The 24,178-nt window shown below is 32.4% G+C and overlaps 1 protein-coding gene across 8 annotated transcripts in view; it reads right to left on the reverse strand.

Moving 5' to 3' along the window:
* Positions 1 to 24,178, reverse strand: part of LOC105478211 (connector enhancer of kinase suppressor of Ras 2) — a 288,198-nt gene that overhangs the window by 199,645 nt on the left and 64,375 nt on the right. For all 8 annotated transcript variants that reach the window (XM_011735341.3, XM_024791678.2, XM_011735340.3 and 5 more), the window contains exon 4: positions 15,725 to 15,812. In XM_011735341.3, coding sequence (XP_011733643.1) covers positions 15,725 to 15,812 — 88 coding nt within the window. The remainder of the gene's footprint in view (positions 1 to 15,724; positions 15,813 to 24,178) is intronic.

The following is a 24,178-nucleotide window of genomic DNA, read 5'->3' on the forward strand; positions in this document are numbered from 1 at the left end:
ATTAATCAGTATCATGATGTATCATACAATGATGTTTAACAAAAAACATCAATGCATCTTGCCTAACTACAAAAGAGTAGCGAAATGTTCTATTCTTGGCATGGCATTTATTGATTATTGACTTCTTACCAATATATTATGCCAAGTTATATGTTATTTTACTTAGTGGTCTAGAGAAAAATATGCACAGACCATCCAAAAGATACAAGGATAGAAAAATACCAAAATAAAATTCCTAAGGGAAGAAGATGCAAAGAGCTCAAAGGGTAGCAGGAAACAAAAATCACATAAATGTGTATATAATACAATATAAATTGGTAGTCACAGGCAACAAAAGCAAAAATAAACAAGTGGGACTACATCAACCCAAAAAGTTTCTGCACAGCAAAAGAAAGAATCAACAAAATGAAAAGGCAACCTACAGAATGGGAGAAAATATTTGCAAATCATATATCCAATAAGGGGTTAGTATCCAAAATATGTAAGGAACCCACACAACTCAACAACAAAAATAGAAACAAATAACCTGATTAAAAACTGGGCAAAGGACCTGACTAGATGTTTTCTGAAAGACAACATACAAATGACCAATAGGTATATGAAAAAATGTTCAAAATTGCTAATCATCAGAAAAATGCAAATCAAAACCACAATGAGATATCATCTCACTCCTGTTAGAATGGCTATCATCATAATGTCAAAAGATAAGAAGTACTGGCAAAAATGTAGAGAAACCATCATTCTCAGCAAACTATCGCAAGAACAGAAAATCAAACACTGCATGTTCTCACTCATAGGTGGGAATTGAACAATGAGATCACTTGGACACAGGAAGGGGAACATCACACACCGGGGCCTATTGTGGGGAGGAGGGAGGGGGAGGGATAGCATTAGGAGATATACCTAACGTAAATGACGAGTTAATGGGTGTAGCACATCAACATGGCACATGTATACATATGTAACAAACCTGCACGTTGTGCACATGTACCCTAGAACTTAAAGTATAATAATAATAATAATAATAATAAAATGTTCCCATAAAAAAATGTAGAGAAGAGAATTCTTGTCTGCTGTTGGTGGAAATGTAAATTGGTACAGTCACTATGGAAAATAGTATGGAGGTTTCTCAAAAACGTTAAAAATAGAATGACTATATTATCTAGCAATCCCATTCTGAGTATATATCCAAAGGAAATAAAATCACTATCTTGAAAAGATATCTGCTTTCCAATTGCAGCATTACTCACAGTAGCCAAGATACAGAAACAATCTAAGTGTACTACGTAAGATGAATGGATACAGAAAATGTGATACACACACACACACACACACACACACACACACAATGGAATATTAATCATTCTTTAAAAAGAAGGATATTCTCCCACTTACAACAACATGGATGAACCAAGAGGACATCATACTAAATGAAATAAGCCAGACACAGAAAGACAAATACTGCGTGATCTCATTTATATAAGAAATCTAAAAAATGAAGTCAAACTCATAGTAACAGAGAGTAGAATGGTGGTTACAACGGACAGGGTGGGAGGAGATAATGGTCAAAGGGCACAAACTTTCAGTTATAAGATGAATAGTTCTGGAGACCTAATGTACAGTATGGTGACAGTAGTCAATAATAATGTATTGCATACTTGACATTTGCTAAGAGTGTACATTTCAAGTGCTCTTACCTCACACAGACACACACACATATACAGGTAACTATGTGAGATGATGAATATGTTAATTAGCTTGTTTGTGGTAATTATTTCACAATGTGTACATACATCAAAGCATCGTGCTGTATATCTTAAATCTGTACAATTTTAATGTGTCAATCATACCTCAATAAAGTTGGAAAAATATAAATTGGTAGCTCTAAAGAGAGACATGGGTAGAGGGTGTTAAGGAAGCAAAGACCACCACCTAGGTAAGCAGTCTGAGAAAGGCATTTATTTTAAAGAGAAGCATGAGTAGAATCTGGAGGAACAAACAGGAGTTATCCAGATAAAGGCTGAGGAATAGTCAAGGTAAGGGGAATAGCATGATTAAAAAGGCATAGGGCTGAGAACCAGATGTATGCAGGGAGCTAAACATAGTTCTTACTAGAATATGAATTGTAAAGCAAGAAGAAGTGAAATAAGGCTGATGAAATAGGCTGGCACTCGACCATTTTGAAAGAGCTTAAAATTTATCTTGTACATTAAGGGGTACCCCTGAAGGGATACAAGCCAGAGTGTTATAATCAAATATGCCACTGACATCAATCTCTCTGGTGGCAATATGATTTAAGGGGAATAAAAAAGAATGAGGGAGAATTTTGCCAATAAGGTTTTCTACAAAGATTTATTTCTGACTTGCTTTCATTCAATCTGTTACATAAGGTAATCTTCATTACAGAATGGCTTTGGGTACAAAAGTTTCATTTACAATCTCTTGGGTAAAGCAAACATCTTTACATAAAAATGACTTACTGGTTATATACTGAAACTGTGGAAAGAAGACTCTGTAGAAGCTTTATGCAAAAATGTCACATAAAATCATTAATATAATTTTGTTGGCTTAATCATTAATAAATTAAAAATAGTCGGATTTTCATGTTTTCTGAGACTCAAATTCAATACTTTAACACTTTTATCTCACTATAAAAACCTAGAACATTATTGATGCCAAAAAGTCAGAAAGTAGTAAGAATGAGTATATACACACTCTCAGGTTTGTAAAGGTTCTAGAAGATATGTAAGAGAGAAAAACCCTAAGGTTACTTTTTTTCTTTGGAAATATAAAATCCATTGATTTACCAGTCAGTTGGAAGATATATTCTAATTGCACTATTGCTTTACTTTGATCATCATGAACAAGCATTCAGGTTAGGAATTTTCAGTGACAGAAAGAACTATATTGCTCTACAGCCACAGATAAATTGATCCACAGGTTTCCATATAGAGAGGTTATTTAGAGTCAAAAGATGTGGACTTGAGTTCTAGTCCTGCCTTACTGCCACATAACTTTGCAGGTCATTAACCTGTCCCAGCCTGTTGCCTTATATCTGAAACTTAGACAAAAATATCTGCCTCCCAAGTGTATTATAAGGACCAAATGAGATGGTATATTTGAAAATACTTCATGAATTGTAAAATATTATACAAACAGATGTACCCTTAGACATAGTTTGTATTCATGTTTTCCCTCATCTGAAGATCCACTCTGTTATACAGTGAGTGCAACACACAGGAATAACTTGATCTTCATGTCCTTTTGGGTCGGAATTGCTCATCTCTAAGTATAAACTTAGAGAAGGCAAGGCTTTTGAATAAGTAATTTTATACCATAAGAAACTAGGTTAACATTGATTTTTTCATTAAACAAATATTTATTGATCAATATCCATGTTCCAGGCATTGTCCTTGTTCTGGGGATAGGATGTTGAACAATACATAATTCCTACCATCAAATTGTTTACAGTCTAGTAAAATGTGCAGAAAAATAATAAGATTATTTAATAAGCACCATAATGGGTTAAGAATAGACTGCTGTGCAGTGCTAAACTACTCACCAAGCAAACAAGAAACTCGATTTTGTGAAATAAACATGATACTCAATACCTCAAAGAATAAAATCATCAAAATAGTCACTACTAGGAAACCAAAATTTCAGACTTAATTGCACTTAATATTGTGTTTATTGTGAATAATACGGTGGTAGGGCAACAGTCATATATCTTATATGACTTTTAGTATTTGAGACTTCTAAAATGTCTTAATTAGGCTCTGCTGTCATATTTTGGAAGGATCAGAGGTAACTTCCCGAGGAAGTGATGTGTAAATTGAGGTTGGAAGGATGAGAGGAACTGAAGTTGAAAGAATTCTATTGGGCAAAATAAATATATAGAAAGGCTTTGGATATGGTTTGGACTTGTGTCACCACCCAAATCTCATGTCAAATTGTGATCCCCAATGTTGGAGGAGGCGCCTGGTGGAATGTGATTAAATCATGGAGGTGGATTTCCCCCTTGCTGTTCTTGTGATAGTGAGTGAGTTCTCATGAGATCTGGTTATTGAAATGTATGCAGTACCTCCCCTTGCTCTGTCTTTGTCCTTCTCTGGAAATGTAAGATGTGCCTGCTTCCCTTTCACTTTCTGCCATGATTGTAAGTTTCCTGAGGCCTCCCAGCCATGCTTCCTATACAGCCTGTAGAACTTTGAGTCAATTAAACCTCTTTTCTTTATAAATTACCCAGTGTCAGGTAGCTCTTTAAAGCTATGCGAGAACGGACTAATACAGCTTTAGAGACTGAAAATTTTAAAAACTTAAAAGGCACTATGGCTGAGGCATACAGAGCAACAAGGGCTTGAGATTTGAGAGATGAATGGAAGAGGGAAAACTTTGGAAATCTAATAATGTGTTGCCTTGAAAGTCAGTTAAAGAATATGAGTTTTATCCTGAGGCTAATAAGCAAGCCATCAAGGAGTTTCAAGCAGGGTCTGATATGACTACTATATCAAACTTCTGAAACACTTTAATTATCCTATCATAATCCTACATCCTTCTGTTTAAACTTCATGATGTTTCATTGTTGACTAAAATTGAGAAGTAAAATATATTGTTTCTGCATATATGTATAGCAAAGTATATAAATATCAACTAAAAGGATACATGCCAATGCTCAAGCATGCCTCTGAGGAAGGGGCCTGAGCAGAAATACAAACAACTTTATAAAAAAGTTCTGATGCAAATATGACCAAATCTTAATATTTATCAATTTGAAGTGTTGGTCCATGTGTGCTTGTTACATTATTCTCCATTTCTTTCTGTCATTTAATTTTTTCCAAATTATAAAATAAAAGAGGAAGATATTATTACTCACATTTTCCAGGACAGTATATAGAAATTGCTCTGGAGGAGTGTGGCCTGAGAACTACTATGGGTAATTCAAAAAGGGCAACAGAAACCATGTATTGCACAAACTGACTTTGGTAACATTGGTTGTCTCTTGTTGACTAGTGGTTACACATCATTAATTAAAAATTAGGGAAATTATTATTATTACAGAAATGTAGTTCAAAAGCCTTAAATTTTTTTAACACAAGGGGTCTGTAGACAAGGTGTCTTGAGACAAGGCCTAAATGGTTTTGAATGGTCTACCAGATAACTCTACTAGCTTTACATATTTTATGTTTTCATCAGTTATTTATTTGCTAGTTTTATAGTCTTTCCCATTATATTGTTAATATTTTCAAAGAAGGAATCCTATATTCAACTTGTCTCTTTACTTTCTCAAGGTTCTCTGTACTCTATAAATATAATCTTAATTTATCTGTTATCAATATTTTATTGCAATGATTCTCTAATTTCACTTTCCATAATAAACATTACACATTTCTTTTACATATGAGGTATTAAAATGCAACTCATAAAGCCATATTGTTGAAAATAAAATCTCTAATTGCAAAGTACGGTACACTTAATTTCTTCACACTTCTATTTTATACAAAAATTGACTGAGTTTCACAGTTTTTAAAACATTTTACATGTGAGTTTGGTTTTAAACTTTAATCTGCATGCTCTCAGAAGATATATTTAACAAAAATAGTTGAGCTTTTACTGCAAGATTTGTATTATAGAAAAGATACCAAGAACTTTATAGTCATAGAATGAGGCTAACATTTCCTTGTAATAGAAAGTCTCTCTAGCTTCCAGATATTCAAGTTGCTTATGATAATGACCACCTACTATATCACAAGGAAAGGAAACTCTATAGGGTCTAAGCAATGGGAGGCATTTTTTCCCTTGTAACAAACTCAAACAAAGGGTGCAAAGCAAAACTAAAATCAAATACTATCATAAATAAAAATATAAACATTCTTTAATTCAAGATTATTCACTTGGCTGTCAGAAAATAGGGATGGTATGGTATATAATTTCTAGTATTAGTTTAAAAAATTCCTCAGGCCCTATACGTTTGTCTCTTTTATCTATTTTGATTGCATTTTCTTGCAAAAAAAATGGAATCATTTCTTTTCAGTAATTGTGTGCAGTATCTGAAAAAGCACCAGTTATATTCAGGTATGCAAAAAATAGTTTCAGATCATTGATGATGACAAGATATAAAAATCCTAATAAATACTAAATTGTCCAAGTAATAGTCCTATCTTAAATCTAGGCTTAATTTGGTACACCTTGAAAAGAGATATGCCATAGAATCCATATCCATTTAAGTTTCCTAGTACTAATGCTGAGTAGTGAGTGATTATTAACCAGAATTTTGTGCTTGGACAAAACCCAACAGGTCATTTATTGCCCCCCACCCAAACCTACTAGTCATATTCCAGCAGATTCTACTTAAAATACCTACTTATCCTCTCTCTCTGTGACACACACACACACACACACACACACACACACACACACACACACAGAGTACAAACACACTTCAATATTCAATATTGAGGAGAGAGGGGTTATATTCAAATAAAAATATTGTTGTCCTCAAAATTCTAGTATAATGCTATACCGGAATTCTTCATAGATTGATTGTTGTGGCAGACTGTATTATGATTTCCAAACATATACTGCCATTTTTTAAAGGGAAAAGTAAACTTCCTTGAGTCACTGAAGTCAGTCATGGCTATGTGACTTGTTTTGACCAATGAATTCTAAGTAGATGTGCTAGGTCTCATTTTCATGCAGAAGCTTTAAGAGCCAGTGCATGGTTCACCATGTTCTCTTTTTCCTCTGCCATGATGACCAGCAATGTTCTAGAAGAGACTACTCTATCAGCCTGGGCTTTGAAGTGAATAGGGTATAGAGTAAAGTTATAGCAACCCAGGATGCACATGGAGCATGGGCATTCAATATGAGCATTATTGAAAGCCACTAATATTTTCAGGTTGTTTGTCACTGCAGCATAATCTAGTTTACCTTGACTGATACAACTCTGCACCAATAGAAGGGAAACATAAGACAGATGTGCATATGAAGACCTAACCAAGGCAGATTTTAATGCAATAACCATTTCATTAATTTTCCAGGCTGTATCTCTTAATTTCATGGGATATGAGAGTTATTTTTTAGCGGTGCTATGTAAAGCCTCACATATTGTTACCCACAATCAACCTCAGGTCACATTCTGCTACCTTCTTGCAAATCTAGTCTTTTCCAATCTGTTTTTTTTTTTGTTTTTTTTGTTTGTTTGTTTGTTTGTTTTTTTGAGATAGAGTCTCATTCTGTTGCCCAGGCTGGAATGCAGTAGTGTGATCTCAGCTCACTCCAACCTCCGCCTCCTGGGTTCAAGTGACTCTCCTGCCTCAGTCTACCGAGTAGTTGGGATTACAGGCATGCACCACCATGCCTGGCTAATTTTCGTATTTTTAGTAGAGACAAGGTTTCACTGTGTTGGCCAGGCTGATCTTGACTCCTGACCTCAGGTGATCTGCCCACTCTGGCCTCCCAAAGTGCTGGGATTACAGGCATGAGCCATCGCTTCTGGCGCAATCTGGTTTTAACAGATAAATTTTGACTCATTTTATAAGTTTGATTTGTGCTCACTTATCCTAATTACTTGATTCTGACCAGTTCTTCAACCTGCTGCTGTCATTTACAATTTCAATCCATTATTACTTGTGTTAGGGCCTAATTTTATTTGAATTACCTATCTGATGTTGGTGGTCATTCTGACCCAACCTAAGCAGACTGGGATGTTAAAAACTACTTATTCAGCAGAAGTGAAATACCTTAATAAATCAGTGCTTATAACTATTAGGTTGTTGCAAAAGTAATTGTGATTTTTGCCATTAAAAGTAATATTAATATTATGACATATGACAAAAGCAGTAATTCAGAGTGTAGGAAGATAATGAAAGTACAAGACATAATAAGCATTAAAAGTAATGGCGAAAACTGCGATTACTTTTGCACCAATCTAATAGTAACTATAATCTATTTGGTTTGCTGCTTTCATCTTATGTAGGTATGAAAATCTATGTCATGTAATTCATATAAGGTAAAATATGATATAATAAGTGCTTACAACGTTACTAATGATTATTATTGCTTCTTGTTTTACTAACTTTAGTGCCTTCCCCTGTCTACTACCTCCACACCAGTTTCTAGCACTGGTTCTACCTTTCTTATTACAAGTGTGCAATAACCACTTTTTAATTAATAACTTAAATTTGATGTTTCAAAGAACAAGCCTAATCCTTTTGGATATGTATTTACTACAGAGGGACTATAACCCACTAGTAACTACAGTTATAAATTGAAAACTAACCAGACTCCTTTATAAAAGTATAGGCTCTGGGCTGTTATCACCTATAAATAAATGAACCTCCTGATCCATACTTCTCAATAATTTAGCCGGTGGTAAAGTCTAAAGAATCTGCATTTTTAGTACGTCTCCTCAGATGAATCATGGTCCATGGAAACATGGTCCAGTGTTTCCTTCGGGAAACACTGTTCTTAATTACATGCATTTTTTCCCACCTCATATTTGTCTCCTTCTAAAGTATGAGTACAGCACAATTGTTATTAACTTTGGCTTCATATTTGAACCACTTGAGGCATCACTTCAAAAATACTGATGCCAAACCCCACCACAAAGAGTCTAATTTAATGGGTCCTAGATGGGGTTCAGGCATCAGTGCTTTGAAACAGCTCTTTACTTGATTCTAAACTCCTAAAGTTTCTAAATTTCCGTAATCATTTTTGGTGAACTTTTAAGGGAAAAATAATTATATCATTCTTTCAACAAACACTTATTTGCCAGGCACTGGAGACACAGAAGTGCACGGGGCCTACTCCTGCTTCCAAGTCTGTCACAGCAAATCTTTTCTTAAATGAACTATTACTGTTGGCTTGGTTCTTTAAAAAGAATAGTCACAGTACATCACAAATGGTAGCATATCAGGGACTCACCTCTGAAGTTTATTTTATCACTCATGAGGGTCAAAAATAGCCTAACCCACCTTTCTACATCTGTATCCCTATATGTAATATAGGAATAAGGGTAAAAGTTACCACTTCTTAGGGTCTTTGTGAGAAAACTATAAAAGCCTCTTCAAAGGTGAACTGCATAATAGGACTCAAATACAGTAATTCAGAGAGTAGAAAGATAATGAAAGTACAAGACATAATAAGCAATAAAATTTTGAGAACATGATATTCACAACTGTAAAGATGAGCATGTGCAAACTGTGTAATCTAGTAATTACACTCCTAGGTATATACTTAAATGTAGGTATATACCCAAATGTCCATGATCAGAAGAATGGATAATCATATTGGGGTATGCACATAATGCACAGAATTCAATATTATATGCAGTGAAAATGAATGAACTACAGCTACAGAAGAAAACATACATGAATTCAGAAATACATCAATTAAAAAAGTAAGAAACAGAGTGACAGCATGTTACAAGCTCAAAGACAAGCATAATCAAATGATACATTTAGATAAGTATATTAAACTATTTTAAGAAAATAAAAAATGATAAACACCTTGAGGAGGTAAGCTGATGAAATGGGGGAGGAGCTCAAAAGTAACTGAAACAATACTGGTAATGCTGTAGTTATTAAATTACAGGGCAGATTCATGAGTATTTATTATTATTATTCATAACATACATATATGCATTCTTTTGCATGTAAGTTTCATAAATTTCAAAATGTAATACAGTGAAGAAAGAAGATATCTGAGAAATAGGATCTACCATTTGCTAGCTAAAAGGAATTGATGAGTTTAGTACACCCTCATCTATTCTCTTTCTGAGATTATTGATGGTGATAGTATCTTTAAAAGTGCTTTGGCAGAGTGACTCTGATAACATGCAATATAGTCTTGGTTTATAAAAGAATAAACCTATGAAAACAATCTATTTCAGCATCCTCATTAATATGATACACAGTAAGTCTTTAAGTTTTTGCTCACAAGCCAGGCCAGTATCAGAAAGCTGCAAGAATAGTAAATTATTATGCCCCACTCTTCTAAAGAGTCCTTTGCTAAGTATTAGTACGCAATGATTTAATCACTCTTATCTCTTCATTCTGAGCCTTCAGAAATATGCAGCTGCCAATAATTAGGTGTATTTAACATCATGAATAAGAATTTCTTGTATGTGTATTTGTATCTATTTTGATAATACTCTCATACATACACCTTTGAAAAGATACAAGTGCACACATAACATATCTTCAGCTTTGAAAACTATATATTTTTAGTTTTACATTTTTATCAGAAAAAAAGTCTTCAAGTTATCTGGGTATTATCTCTGATATTTTTATATCTAACTTCTAACTTACTATATTAGCATTATATGGAAAATTTGAAAAGACGTTGCTTCTTTATAATTAAAGTAAAATGCTGAAGAAAAATTAAAGGATAAAGTATAATTGCATTCAATTAAAAGTATTATTTGTTTAAACAGAAAGGAAATGAAAAAATACTGTTGGTAGGAATGTAAATTAGTGGAGCCATTATGGAAAACAGAATGTATATTTCACAAAAATAGAACTATCATATGATCCAGCAATCCCACTACTAGGTATTTATCCAATGGAAAGCAAATCGGTATGTCCAAGAGATATCAGCATCTCTATGTTTATTACAGCACTATTCACAACAGCCAAGATAAGGAATCTACCTAAATGTTAATCAACAGATGAATGGATGAAGAAAATCTGGTATATATATGCGCAATGGAATACTATTCAGCCATAAAAAGAATTAAATCCTATAATTCACAGCAACATGGATGAGTCTAAAGGACATTATGTTAAGTGAAATAAGTCAGGCACAGAAAGATAAATATTACATGTTTTCACTCATATGCAAAAGCTAAAAAAATTGAGCTCATAGAAGTAGAGAGTAGACCGATTATTAGACGTTGGGAAGGGTAGGAGAGAGGAGGGGATAGGGAGAGATAAGTTAATAGATAAAAAATTACAGATAGATGGGAGGAACAAATTCTAGTGTTCTATAGCACTGTAGAACGAATATAGTTACCAATAATTTATTGTATATTTTCAAAAAGCTGGAAAAGAGGATTTTGAATGTTCCCACCCTAAAGAAGTGATAAATATTTGAGATGATGGATAGGCTAACTACCCTGATTTGATCATTACAGATTGTATACATGTACTGAAATATGACTCTGTACTCCATAAATATATACAATTATGTGTCAACTAAAAATAAAAGAAAAAAGTGAAAAAACAGAATCACCTTTTATATTGCCTTCATTGAGTATGCTAATATAATCCACACTGTTTTAAAAATGCATATAAAGCTTGTCCTGTTTTTTGGTCTGAAATGTCCCAGTTTCAATCTCAAGAGCCCCAATAAAATTTTCAGGTCACCTAGAATGTCTGATTCAGGAAGGTTTAAACACTAACTCTGAGTACATAGTAAAAATAGTATTTAAAGTTGTGTTTTAAACATCTGTAAGACCATCCTGGACAGGCTTTTCATATGCTTTCAACACTTACCGTATTAATGATAGAATATATACCTTGCCTACTCCAGCATAATTTATATCCCCATTTTACACCTTTACATGTATCTACTACTTGAACTTGAATGTGTGAATAGAGATGATATATCCCTGGGTAATCAAAATTAATTTCTGCATTACATTTGAACATGAATGTTTAAACATATCTTGCAGAAAATGAAGCACAGTAATGAATTTGCATTAAAATCTAAAGAACATTCTGAATTATACCAAAATCCTTTTTTAAAAAAAAATCTCTCATTTTAGAAATGAGATCTTTCTTCATTGCCACTCAATACCAAAAGTAAGCAGAGCATCACTCCTTGAAATTTTCTGTGGAGCAAGAAACTAGCTGAGTTTAGCATTTGCAAAGGCTCCTTTGTTACACAAAATAACTTGAGTGGCCATTTATTAAGCTCCCACTATATGCCAGATGGTGGGCTAAATCAGTTTCAAATATTTACAACAGTTCAACAATAATCTAAAAATGGTAGGGATCCACTTTTACAGAAAAAGAAAAATAATATCAGAGATATGAAGTAATTTGGCCAAGTTTATACTGTTTGTTGAAAAGCAAAGCCAGGATGATGAACTTGGATCTACTTCATGTCAAAGCCCACTACACTGTTTTGTCATAAATTATGAAAGTTAATTATATGAAATGTCAACTAAGAAGGTAAATGAAGTACTATTCATATACATGAATGTAATTAAGTAAAATATAATATATATAATCAATAAAACTGCAAGCTAAATTTCCTTGAATAAATCCTTAATGAAACTAAAAGTTACTTCTGGGCTATTAATTTTAACAAAATTTTGTAATCTTTCTAAACAGTATTTACAAATTTGTGCTCTAAGCATTTAAAACACAAATCCCAGATCAATAAGTCCTAAAAACTCTTATTTTCTCAAGTATTTACCTTGAGCAATTAACAACTTGATTAAGATAAAATAGATAAAATGGTTAAATTACATTTGAGCAGGAATATATTTAAAAAGGGCTATATACTCAATATGCTCATTTATATCTTTATTTTAAGATGCAGATTTAGAGGATGTTTCATAAATTGTTTACTTTTATTTTCTATATTTAAAATATTATAAAGGTAACACAAGTGAATAGAAAGCACATACACATAATTTAAAGGAGGCTGTCCATCAAAAATAAACATTTTTAATACTGATCTTCAAAGAATATTTTTCCATTTAATTGAATAAAGGTTTAGAAAATAAAATACATCTGACAGGTAAATATGGAACAAAGTAAAACAAAAGAACTGACAGAAAGTCAGAATAACAACTTAAGTAAAGACATTTATTACAGGAAAGACCAAAGCAACAGCACTAATTGTTTCTGCATAATTCAGATTGGATTATTGTAAATATTCTTACTTATAGTTTTTTGTAAAATGTTTTTAACACTATTCAGACAACCAGTGATAACCAATAACATGGAAAATGGATCTAAGAAGGTTAGAAATGAACAGACCCATAAACAAGCAGAAAAAGATTTTTAATAAATACAGTTTAGAGAGGACCAGTTCAGGTAAAAAGCATATTGTCAAAACTTGAGTATTAAGAAGACTCTGTATTTAACATTTCAAAATCTGATTTAAAATGTTCTTCAACATGTTTGAATTTTTCCCTCAGCACCTAATTCAGATTTCACCGTAAATGCAGCTCATGAAAACTAACACCAAACGGAGAAAAAAATCTCTGACATTTATTTTTCAAAACAAAGTTCCTGTTTCACTTCCTTTTACCAAGTCTCTTTATTCCTTACCCATTTTTTGTAAATAATATTACTTTCATCTTTGTTTTTCACTTTACATTCATCAGCTATTTTTATTTTATTTTACTTTTTAAACTTTTATTTTAGGTTCAGGGGTACATGTGCAGGTTTGTTATATAAGTAAATTGGGTATTATGGGGTTTGCTGTATAGATTTCATCACCTACGTAATGAGCATAGTACCCGAAAGGTAGTTTTTCAATCCTCACCCTCCTCCCACCCTCCACCCTCGAGTAGACCCCAGTACCTGTTGTTCCCTTGTGTCCATGTGTACTCAATGTTTAGCTCCCACTTACAAGTGAGAAGATAATGGTATTTGGTTTTCTGTCCCTGTGTTAAGTTTGCTTAGGATAATGACCTCCAGCTCCATCCGTGTTGCTGCAAAGGACATGATCTCATTCTTTTTCAGGGCTGCACAGTATTCCATGGTGTATATATACATTGTCTTTATCTAGTCTACTATTGATGGGCATTTAGGTTGATTCCAAGTCTTAACTATTTTAAAATAAATCTCATTTGATTCTTACAAAAACTTTGAGGTAGATGTGATTACTTTTGTTTACAGAGGGTGAAAGCAATGACACAGTTTGTCCAATGTGGAATCATCATGAAACAACAGGGCTGAGTCTCAAATCCTCCAAGATTACCACCATGACCTATGTATTTTAAACTTCAACAAAGTTTCATCTTGCAAACCAACACTTTTGTGCTTATTTCTTAACTAGTGACAATCTAATTCACCATTTTTGTGTTTGAAGTAGAGAACATAAAAATGGTACAGTAGAATAATTTTAGGTTAAGTTGATATCCATTAAGGAAGGCATCACGGCAATTATTTCAATGCTGACAAGTAGCGTGTGGGTACCTGTCTCATTGTTCTGATTCAGTTGCTGACAGTGTTCTAAATGAAGCTTCAGTTCTTTGTGAGAATTCTATTTAAGATTTTAAAACCAGTTTCTCTTTTTTTTTCAAAAGTGTTGTTATAACCAATCTTATGTGACGAAAGTGTTGGGGAGGGGAGGAGAAATCTCTTTAAATGGCTTCAAATACAATGATCGAAACCCATCACAACTGGGAATAAGTAAAATAAATATAGTAGATTAAACAAATTCCTGCAAATGGAGGTTTTCAAAAGAAACTGACATTAACTTTCTCCAATTTTAGTATTATTTTAAATATAAGTGGCTAATATCAAGCAGCACTTTCTTTTTACTTCATAGTACCACCACTTTGTGTTAGAAAGGGGAAAAAAGCCATTGGTGACAGTTTATTTTTAGATATTGATTATCTCATCTTGCTGCAAAGGGAATAAAAATAATTAAAGCTGAGTGAAAAATAATTTGAAGCACAGCATATTTCAAAGCATAACCATCATCATAACTGTTCAGATGAGATTTCTTGAAAGCCTGGTAATAAATGCATGCCCTAGATATTTTTTAAAGTCTACACCTTGCTTATTCAAATTGGCCTCTTTTACTGGCAGCTTAAGTTTAATTTCTGTCTTCAGACACTTCATACAATTCCAATCAAATGCAGTGATTAGTATGTATATAATGGCTGAATTAGATGATTAGATGAACATTAACTGTTTGTAAGCTAGGTAATTTATTTTGAAGTAAAATTTAAGTATTCGTCTAAGCTGTGTTCCTTTGGCAAACTTAAAGAGGTATTTCTTCAATGTACTTAACACTCTTTTTTGTTTTCTTGATAACTCAAATTCATTTTAGAAAATAAAAATTCATTTGGAAAATATAGAAAAGTAGAGTCTAAATAAAATCACCCATAGCTTTGCCATAAAGAAATAAACACTTAACTATTTTATTTCATTATTTTACCTATTAATCCTTATTCTTCTTGCTACTACAGGTAGCAAGAGACCACAGAGCCCAGAAAAACTTGCTACTGAAAAGAGATATCATCACATCACAGTAGAAAAAGAACAGATTATTTAAGAGATAATTTACAACCACAGATATATCATGCCTATAATTACATTTCCTCTAAAAGATATGTTTGGATATGTTCTAGTCAATTCACCCAAGTCTCTTCCATTTCTCCTTGCCTTATACCAGACTTAATTCAAACGTTTATATTAGCTGCTGGACCCTGAAGGCATCTGGTGTGGGGATCCCTGGCTTAGATAATATTCGAAGTGGAAAATCAGTTCAGGTAATTAGATCATTGTTAAAAGCTATTAGACACATTTGTTTGTATGTGTACAGGTCAGGTTCCTTTTATATCTTCTGGTAAGTTAACTGAGCTATATGCATAGTTTCCCAATAAATAATTACACATTTCATTTCTTTAGAACGATTTGTCTTTGAGAAACTTCTAAACCAGTATCTTACAAACTCTTGGTACATAGGATACTTCCCATTGTTGGAATATGAAGTTGCTAATAAATTAACAGAAGGAAAGTTTGTCAGCTAATACCTGTTGCACAATTGTTGTTAACTCCAGGCAGAGTTGTATGACATTATTTCTTGTAACTGAATAGTCTGTCACAGCAGCAAATGGTGACCTATAAAGGGAAAAGGAAAATTGTGATTACTAGTAACAGCTTTTGAAAAGTCCCAAAATATAGTAGCCTGAGTTTTTCAATAATATGAAATAAGTTGTTCTGAAATTTGCATACTGACAAAAATATTCAGGACTTATTTCAAGGAAAGTTTTGAAAGAAATGATTGGAAAAGCATTAAATTCAGGAAATATAATGTTTGCTTTCTACCAAATTTCTCTCTTTTTAAAGTTCTTAATTATTTAGAAGTTCTTTGGTTCTTACAAGGTATTTTCATTATATCTAAAACAAAAAAGGAATACTTTAGGCAAAGATAACATGTTAGTTTATTTTCAAAAGAACCCAAGATTCTGAGTACAGTATCTATTTAGAATATTCACAATTAAGAGCTAGTAATAACAACTGCTAAGGTTCACTGAGGGCTCACTATGTGCCAGTTACTATTCTAAATGCTTTACATGTATTAGATAATTTAATCTTCACAACCATTATGAGATAGGCACTATTATTATTCTCATTTTACAGATGAGAAACATAAGGTAAAGAAAGATTAAGTGACTTATCTAAGGTCACACAACTAGTAAGTGGTGGACCTGTATACTTCATACTTGATATATTTTCAAGTGTTTGAAGCAGCTCATTTAGTCATGTGTATAATTCTTTTTACACATGGTTATATTTAGTTTGGTAATATTTTGTTGAGGGTTTTAACATCTAAGTTCCTGCAAAATATTGGTCTGCAGTTGTTTTTTGTTTTTTGGGGGGTTTTTGTATCAGGATAATGATTGCCTCAAAAACTGATATAGGAAAAGTTCCCGCCTTTATTTTCTGGAAGAGATGGTGTAGAAATGGTGTTATTTCTTCTTTAAATGTATAAAATTCACCAATGAAATCATTTGAGCCTGCAGCTTTTCTCCACACCCTGAGGCGTTTCTAGGTAATATTCTCTTTCTTCAATAGTTATAGGATTATTCAGAGTATCTATTTCATCTTGGGTTATGTTTTAGTACTATTTTTCAAGGAATTGGTCTATTTCATCTGAGCTACCAAATTTATGTCTGAAGTTATTTGTAATATTCCTTCATTAACCTTTACATTTTGATTGACTTCTCTGTTGTTTGTTTTCAATTTCACTAATTTCTGCTCTTATCCTTAAGAGGATCTTATTGCTCCGTGCTTATTTTGTTCTTATTTTTCTATTTTCTTGAGATGGGAACTTAAATGATTGATTTGAGATCTTTCTTTTTTTCTGATATAAAGCATTCAGTGCTTCTGATATATTTACTACATATATTCCTGATATATTTTGAATATATATATTTCTGATATATATAAGCATTCAGTGCTATACACTTCCTTTTCAGCACTGCTTTAGCTGTGTGCCGCAAATTATGATTTGGTCTTTTTTTCATTCTGTTCAATGTATTACTTTTTATTTTCCATGAGACTTGACCGTTGGATTACTTATAAGTGTGCTGTATGAGTTACTAGTTTCATTTTATCATCTGATTTCAATTCTTTTAAACTTGCTGAATTTTGTTTTATGATACAGATACAGTCTATCTTGGTGAATATTCAATGGGTACTTGAAAAAAATTTTTGTTCTCCTGTTGTTGGATGAAGTGCTCTAAAAATGTCAACTTTTTTGTTGTTAGGTGGTGGTGCTCAGCTTTTCTAATCTTACTGACTTTCTGTTTAATTTTATCTATTCTTGAGAAAGAGGAAATGAAATCTACAACTGTGGATTTGTCTATTTACTCTTTCATTCTATCAGTTTTTGCTTCATGCACTTTAAAGCTCTGTTGTTTGATATATACATCTTACCAATGATTTCTGTTTCCTCTTTTTTGATTTACCTACTTATATGCGCATCTGTTACATTCTGGTGGGTTTTGTTTTTTATCAATATGAATATTCACATATGTTCATATATGAATATTACACATTACACATTAACCCTCTGCTTTTCATGTTTGTTGCAAATATTTTTCCCAGCTTGTCATCTTATACTTTGTTACATTTTTCATTTTTATGTAGTCAACAGTACATTCCTTTGTATTTTATTCCATTTAAAAAATACTTAGAAAGTCTTTTCACATCTAGAAATCATTTTTTTGCCTATATTTTTTCTAGTTTTCTTGTAAATTTATATTTTCTTCTTAGATATCTGATATATCTAAAATTTATTTTAGTGAAGAAAAATAGTGCTCTATCATTATCTATTTTCTAAAGGCTTAACCAAGTGCCCCACTACAATTTACTAAATGGCCCTTTCTTTTTCTGGTGGTTTTAACATATTGTTTTGTAAATGATTTTATATACGGTCATGTGCTGCATAAAATGACGTTTTGGTCAACAACAGACCACATACACCACAGTGGTCCCATAAGATTATAATGCTTTATTCTTACTGTACCTTTTCTGGGTTTAGATATAGAATAAATCCTTACCATCGTGTTACAATTGCCTATAGTATTCACTACAGTCACATGCTGTAGAGTTTGTAGCCTAGGAGCAACAGGCTATATATACCATACAGCTTAGGTGTGTAGTAGGCTGTACCATCTAGGTTATGTAAGCATACTCTATGATGTTTGCACAACAAAATTGCCAATTCTTATCATTAGCAATGCATGACTATACCACAGTGTATTATAGGCTCTCTTTCATGAACTTATCTATTCCTACTCCAAAACCCAGTATATTTTTTCAAGATAATTTACTTAAATAAAAGGAGACATAAGAATTTTAAAAACTGAATTAGAAAAAAATGTGATTAATCAAAATTCTCAGTAAAAAAATTAACCTCTTTAATTGTAAGCATAAACCAACTTTTAAAAATCCATCCTAATGGAAGATTTCTAAGACTGGATTGTAAAGGTGGTTGTATAGGTGTTATCAAAATTTACTAAAACTCATCAAATGGTATACTTAAAATAGGTTAATTTATAGAAAATAAACTAGGCCTCAACAAAAATATTTTTTTTTCGACAGGTAAAGAATTTATTTTTATAATTCAAAAGTTCTTTTAAGGAGAATTAAAGAACACAAAATTCATTCATAAAGAGAATTTATAGAATTAAATGAGCAAAAATGAAAAATTATTTTATCCATATTACAAATGCCTCTATAGGATAAGACCCAGGGGAAAGACCCATTCAAATCTGGGCTTTCCTTTCCCAAATAAAGTGTTTGGCACAACCAACAAGCTGTCATAAGACTGACAGGCCTGACAGTTGAAAGGTTTCTAGAAGTAGTCCCATGACTTTTCTGTGGAGCTTCAACATAGTGTACACAAGAGGTGTCTTAACAAGCTGCACAAACTCAGGCTGAACTACGCAGCACACTGTTCCAGAAAAGTTAAACTGAAGGGAAAAAAAAGGTCCACATGAAGTAGGTCTCCTATTGCCACAGGTTAACTCTGTCGTTTCTCATGGAAAATTAAATTCACTGGCTGCCCAGGACGTCAGTGAAATCCTGATCTCCTGGGGGAGGTGAGAGCTGGAGAAACAACTTGAATTTAAGCATCTCTGGGCCAGGTGGGAAGGAGACAATGATGACCAAGGATGCTTTCTAGGTGACTTAATAAAAATATTTTTTAATGAAAAATATAAGCACTTCTAGGAGAATATCATTATTTTTTAAAAATTACTTTGGGAGGCCGAGGCAGGTGGATCATGAGATCAGGAGTTCAAGACCAGCCTGGCCAAGATGGTGAAACTCCATCTCTTCTAAAAATGCAAAAATTAGCTGGGCGTGGTGACGGGTGTCTATAATCCTAGCTACTCGGGAGACTGAGGCAGAAGAATTGCTTGAACCTGGGCAGCAGAGGTTGCAGTGAGCCGAGATCATGCCACTGCACTCCAGGCTGGGCGACGGAGTAAGACTCTGTCTCAAAAAAAAAAAAAAAAAAAAAAAAAAATTACATAGAGACCATTTTTGCTGCATTGAAGCATAAAAACTCGCATTTTAAACTAAGAATTCAAAAATGCTTCTGGCATGATTAGAAAAGAGTTTCGATTCCTAGGTTTGAAAAGGTCAGAGTCTGTTTATAAAATCTTAAAATTTCATTAAGAAGTGATGAGGTGATACACAGAATGTTTGTTTCATTTTGTTTTACCATAACTACTTAAAAGAATCTCACTTGATTTTCAAATACAGAAAAGAAAAACCCTATTTGATCACTAAATGCTTATAGCAAACTGAATTCCAAGGCATGTTTTCCACTTTCCTGACCATTCATATTTTAAGTAGGACAAGCTTCTCACTCAAGATTAAATTTCAAGAAAAAATGAAAAGAAAAATCTAAACACATACTAAGGAAAACAGATTTTATTTTATAGTGATTTAGAATTATCCTAAAGTTTTTATCTTAGAGGCAAATCACATACAACTGTACTAACAGCCATTCTTAGCCAGCAGATTTTAAGGTTTGGTATGATGATTTGGGCTGCATCTACATACAAATAAGGGTAAAAGGTCAGGTGGCGTTCCAGTCTTTGTGCGTTACCAAAGATTATCCCTCAGTCATGGCTTAATGATCATCTATGAGAGTAAAAACAATAGATCTCTGTAGAATAACTGAACATGATCCGCATGCATGCACACACACACATATACAAAAACAAAAAATCAAAAACAAAAATAAAGAAACTGTTCTTAAGTCTGAAGAAACCCTCAAGTAGAGTTCAGGGTACTTACAAGAAGAACACAATAACTCTAATTAAAGGAAATTAAATTCATAGCAAGAAAGCTTTTCGATGCCAGAAAGAGAAAAAAAGATAAAATCCTTGGATCATTGCTAAGTGGTTGTTACAGGAATTATCCTATTTAGATCTTAAAAATTAAGCAACTGTACTCCTTAAATCATCATATAGATAATACGATGCTTATATTTCTCTCTGGCGCAAAAGTTTATGACCCTATAAGAAATTATTCTTTGTACATGATAGCTAAACAAAAGCATTACATTTATAAAAAGGTTATTAATGGTTCAGAAATCCTAAACAAATTAGAAACTAATAAGGAAAGCTAAGAGGTTAATAAGGAAAATCTGGAATGCCTTACTATTTCTCAGGTTGGCACTGCTGAAACCTTAGGGTAGTCCATGAATAATAGTAGTGCTAATGTCACTGCTCTTCCCTGGAATAATTAGTGCCAAGTGAGAAGCAATGAGCACATGAGAGAAAATAAGACCAAACAATGAATCACACTATCTGGTAGTGTTTAATGTAGTTTTCTTGGTCTCTGTAATATTTTTCCTGGTATAAAATTAATTTGTCCTATAGTTTCTTATCATGAAAGAAGAAATTAGTTTAACAATTTTCTTACATAAGACAAAAAATTTCAAAGAAATCTTAACAAAAATTTCCTAGTACCTTAAACTCTTATGCCTTCAATATGTAAAAGGTTTTCAAAGATATAAAGAGATCTCATTGATCCCATCAAAACAGGATGGCCTTAAAAAGGTATTTTATAAACTATCAGAATGGGGTATTACTGGTAAAAATGAAGGAAAAAAAAACTTTTACTATGGAAGGCAAAATAAACTTTGTTTAATAATAATTTTGAACATTATTACTAATGTTACTGTACAACGTAACACTTGTAGTGATCTGTAAACTTCTGAGTATAGATCGATTTGGCAAAGCCACAGAAAACTGCAAGAAATATAAGGTGTCAAAAACAGTAGGATGTAGGTTAAAAATAGACAAGTAAATCATGCATTGAAAATAAACAGTAAAGCTACCAACTGTAATTCACCTCTGAGACTATTCCTCTGGGAAAGTCTGGTGTTTCACTGAAATCAATATTTTAAATAGGAGAAAAAAACGGAATTGTGTTAACCTTAGATTTTATCTTATTTAGGAAATGTAAGGAGCTGGTCTTTGAAAGTATATCTCACTTAAATGGAAGCTCCATTGATATTATTTTCCTAGCACACTATTATGCCTTAAAGACTTAAAGGTTTTTCAATGATAAAAAAAAAAATCTCATTGACCCCTTTAAAACAGAATAATCTTGAAAGGTATTTTAGAAACAATTAGAATTAAATACTAATGTTAAAAATGAGATAAAACAGTAAACTTTTACCATAAACAGCGAAATAAACCTTTTCTATTAATGAAGTTCTATGTAGCAATTTCAGATACTGAGGCCCAAAACAGAAAAGTGGTAGTCTTATTTAGCTTTTGAAGATAAATAGCAAAATGTAAATAAAGGTTTATATGCCACATCCCTTCCTCAAAATCCTCAAGAATTAGTCAGCATTCAAAACAAGGTGTAGCATGACAAAGGAACATGAACGAAAAAATAACAGGACTTCAGTGTCAGACAAAAATTGATTCAAAGTATAACTTTCATACTAGATGAATGACTTTAGGCAAGTTATTTCACATTTCATATGTAAAATGGAGATAACGATATCTGCTTTGTGAGAATTCAATGAGCCGAGAGTATATATGTATGTATAAAGCATCTAGTTCAGCATCTAGAATAAAATTAAATTTTTTTTACCTATTTTTTATTTTTCTTTCTCCTCTTTCAAGTGACATAAAATAAAAACTGTAATAAACCCAAATCATATTGCTGTGGATGCACATTTTCTCCAAAATGTAATAAAAATTTTGTAATGCCATAAAACTTATAGGTGTTTAAAAATGAAAACAGCTGCTTAACATGAAATTAATCCTATTTAACGGGCAAAACTTTTATTCTTCAACTAAAGTACTGTATATCGAAGGAATAAACTAAAGTTAAAGATCAAATGCTTGGCAGTATTCATTTGCAGGGTTCATTTTAAATCCCCCAAATTAAAGCAAATCTGCACTGACACACTGTGTGTGTGTTTATGTGTTTTTGTAGGTGTGTATGCACATATGTGTTTTGTAGGTGATTTGGCACTCACCAAAAGCATTTTATTACATAATGAAAGTAATGCCACCATAAAAAAATTGGTACAATAAAATCTCAAGGACTACTATAGTGTGGGAAATGTGCAATTTTATAAATAGCCATATCTGTCATCAAGAAGTAAAAACATTCTCTATTCACTCTAACAATTTATCCATCTAACAAATACTAGGGTAAAAAATATATAAATGAATTTACTAAATGAAAATATCAAGGCTGGGCAAATTTATAATTATACGGAAAATGAGAGTAAAAGAAGATATAATTATAATCAAGGATGTGTTCTTTAAGCCTTCTGATTACTGTGAAGCCTACCAAAACAAACATATTAATAGTACTTAAGGACTAAGCCATATTTTACTTACTGACCATTCATAACTTTTGGAATGTATATATTTAAAATTCAATTAATTTAAACACTTGATAATGTGGTTTAGACAATTATGAATATTACATTTTAATAATGTTATAATGCAAAAGAAACATGCAGTCCATTAATTATCAAAAAGCTAGTAATATATAGTTTAGTGTTTCATATTTGGATTTAGTATCATCACTTTATATTATGTATAAGTATATATAAAATTAAGGAAAATTATCTCAATTTTCACCTTAAAAATACAAAAGCTTTACTTTTAATATAAGGCCTCATGTTTCTAAAATGCCAAAATGTAATACTGGCGTGTGTGTGTGTGTGTGTGTGTGTGTGTGTGTGTGTGTGTGTAGGAACACATATGGATATCCTACTGACATTTATTCAAGAAAGAATTCTGATAATGTATATTATCAGAGTTTCTTATGAGAGACAAAGAGCATTTTTTAAATTTGATTATTTAGCCATTAAACATAGTACATACCCCTTACCAAAAATTCCAAAACTGAAAGAAGAGAAATTTAGTTTTTTAATAAACAGTTGCAATGTGTCTTAACATTATAATGTTTAACCACATACAGTATATAATGTAAATCTAACCTTTCCATTTCATCTTACAAGACTTTTATACTATTTTACATGTTCCAAAACAAATGAAAGTCACCTAAACTTAAAAAAGTCTAAAAGTGTGTTTATGACATCCAAAAAAGTACAATGTAATTAATAACAGAGAACGAATGAAGTGAGGCCAAGAAGACACACAAGGCATGCTAGGAAGGTGTCAGTGTCTAATTACCTATTTAAAAGAGTTTATAGCATCCCCATGGTCATTTCCTTAAGTAAAACCAATTAATATGAATAAGGAACATCAGGATACAAAGCAGTAGTATAATAAACAAAAATTTATAAATTTTATTATGACAGCCAAATAATGATTTTGCTTATAAAGCAGCAAGGTATTTTACAGTTGTCGGACTAATTATTGGTTGGCTACTTAGTTGGATATCAAATTTTATAAAGGATTAATATCTGTTTGATACCCCTATATTGTGGGGTATTAAATCTAAATGTCTGAATCATCATT

This window comes from Macaca nemestrina, chromosome X, assembly GCF_043159975.1.
Source record: "Macaca nemestrina isolate mMacNem1 chromosome X, mMacNem.hap1, whole genome shotgun sequence".
NCBI lineage: Eukaryota > Metazoa > Chordata > Mammalia > Primates > Cercopithecidae > Macaca > Macaca nemestrina.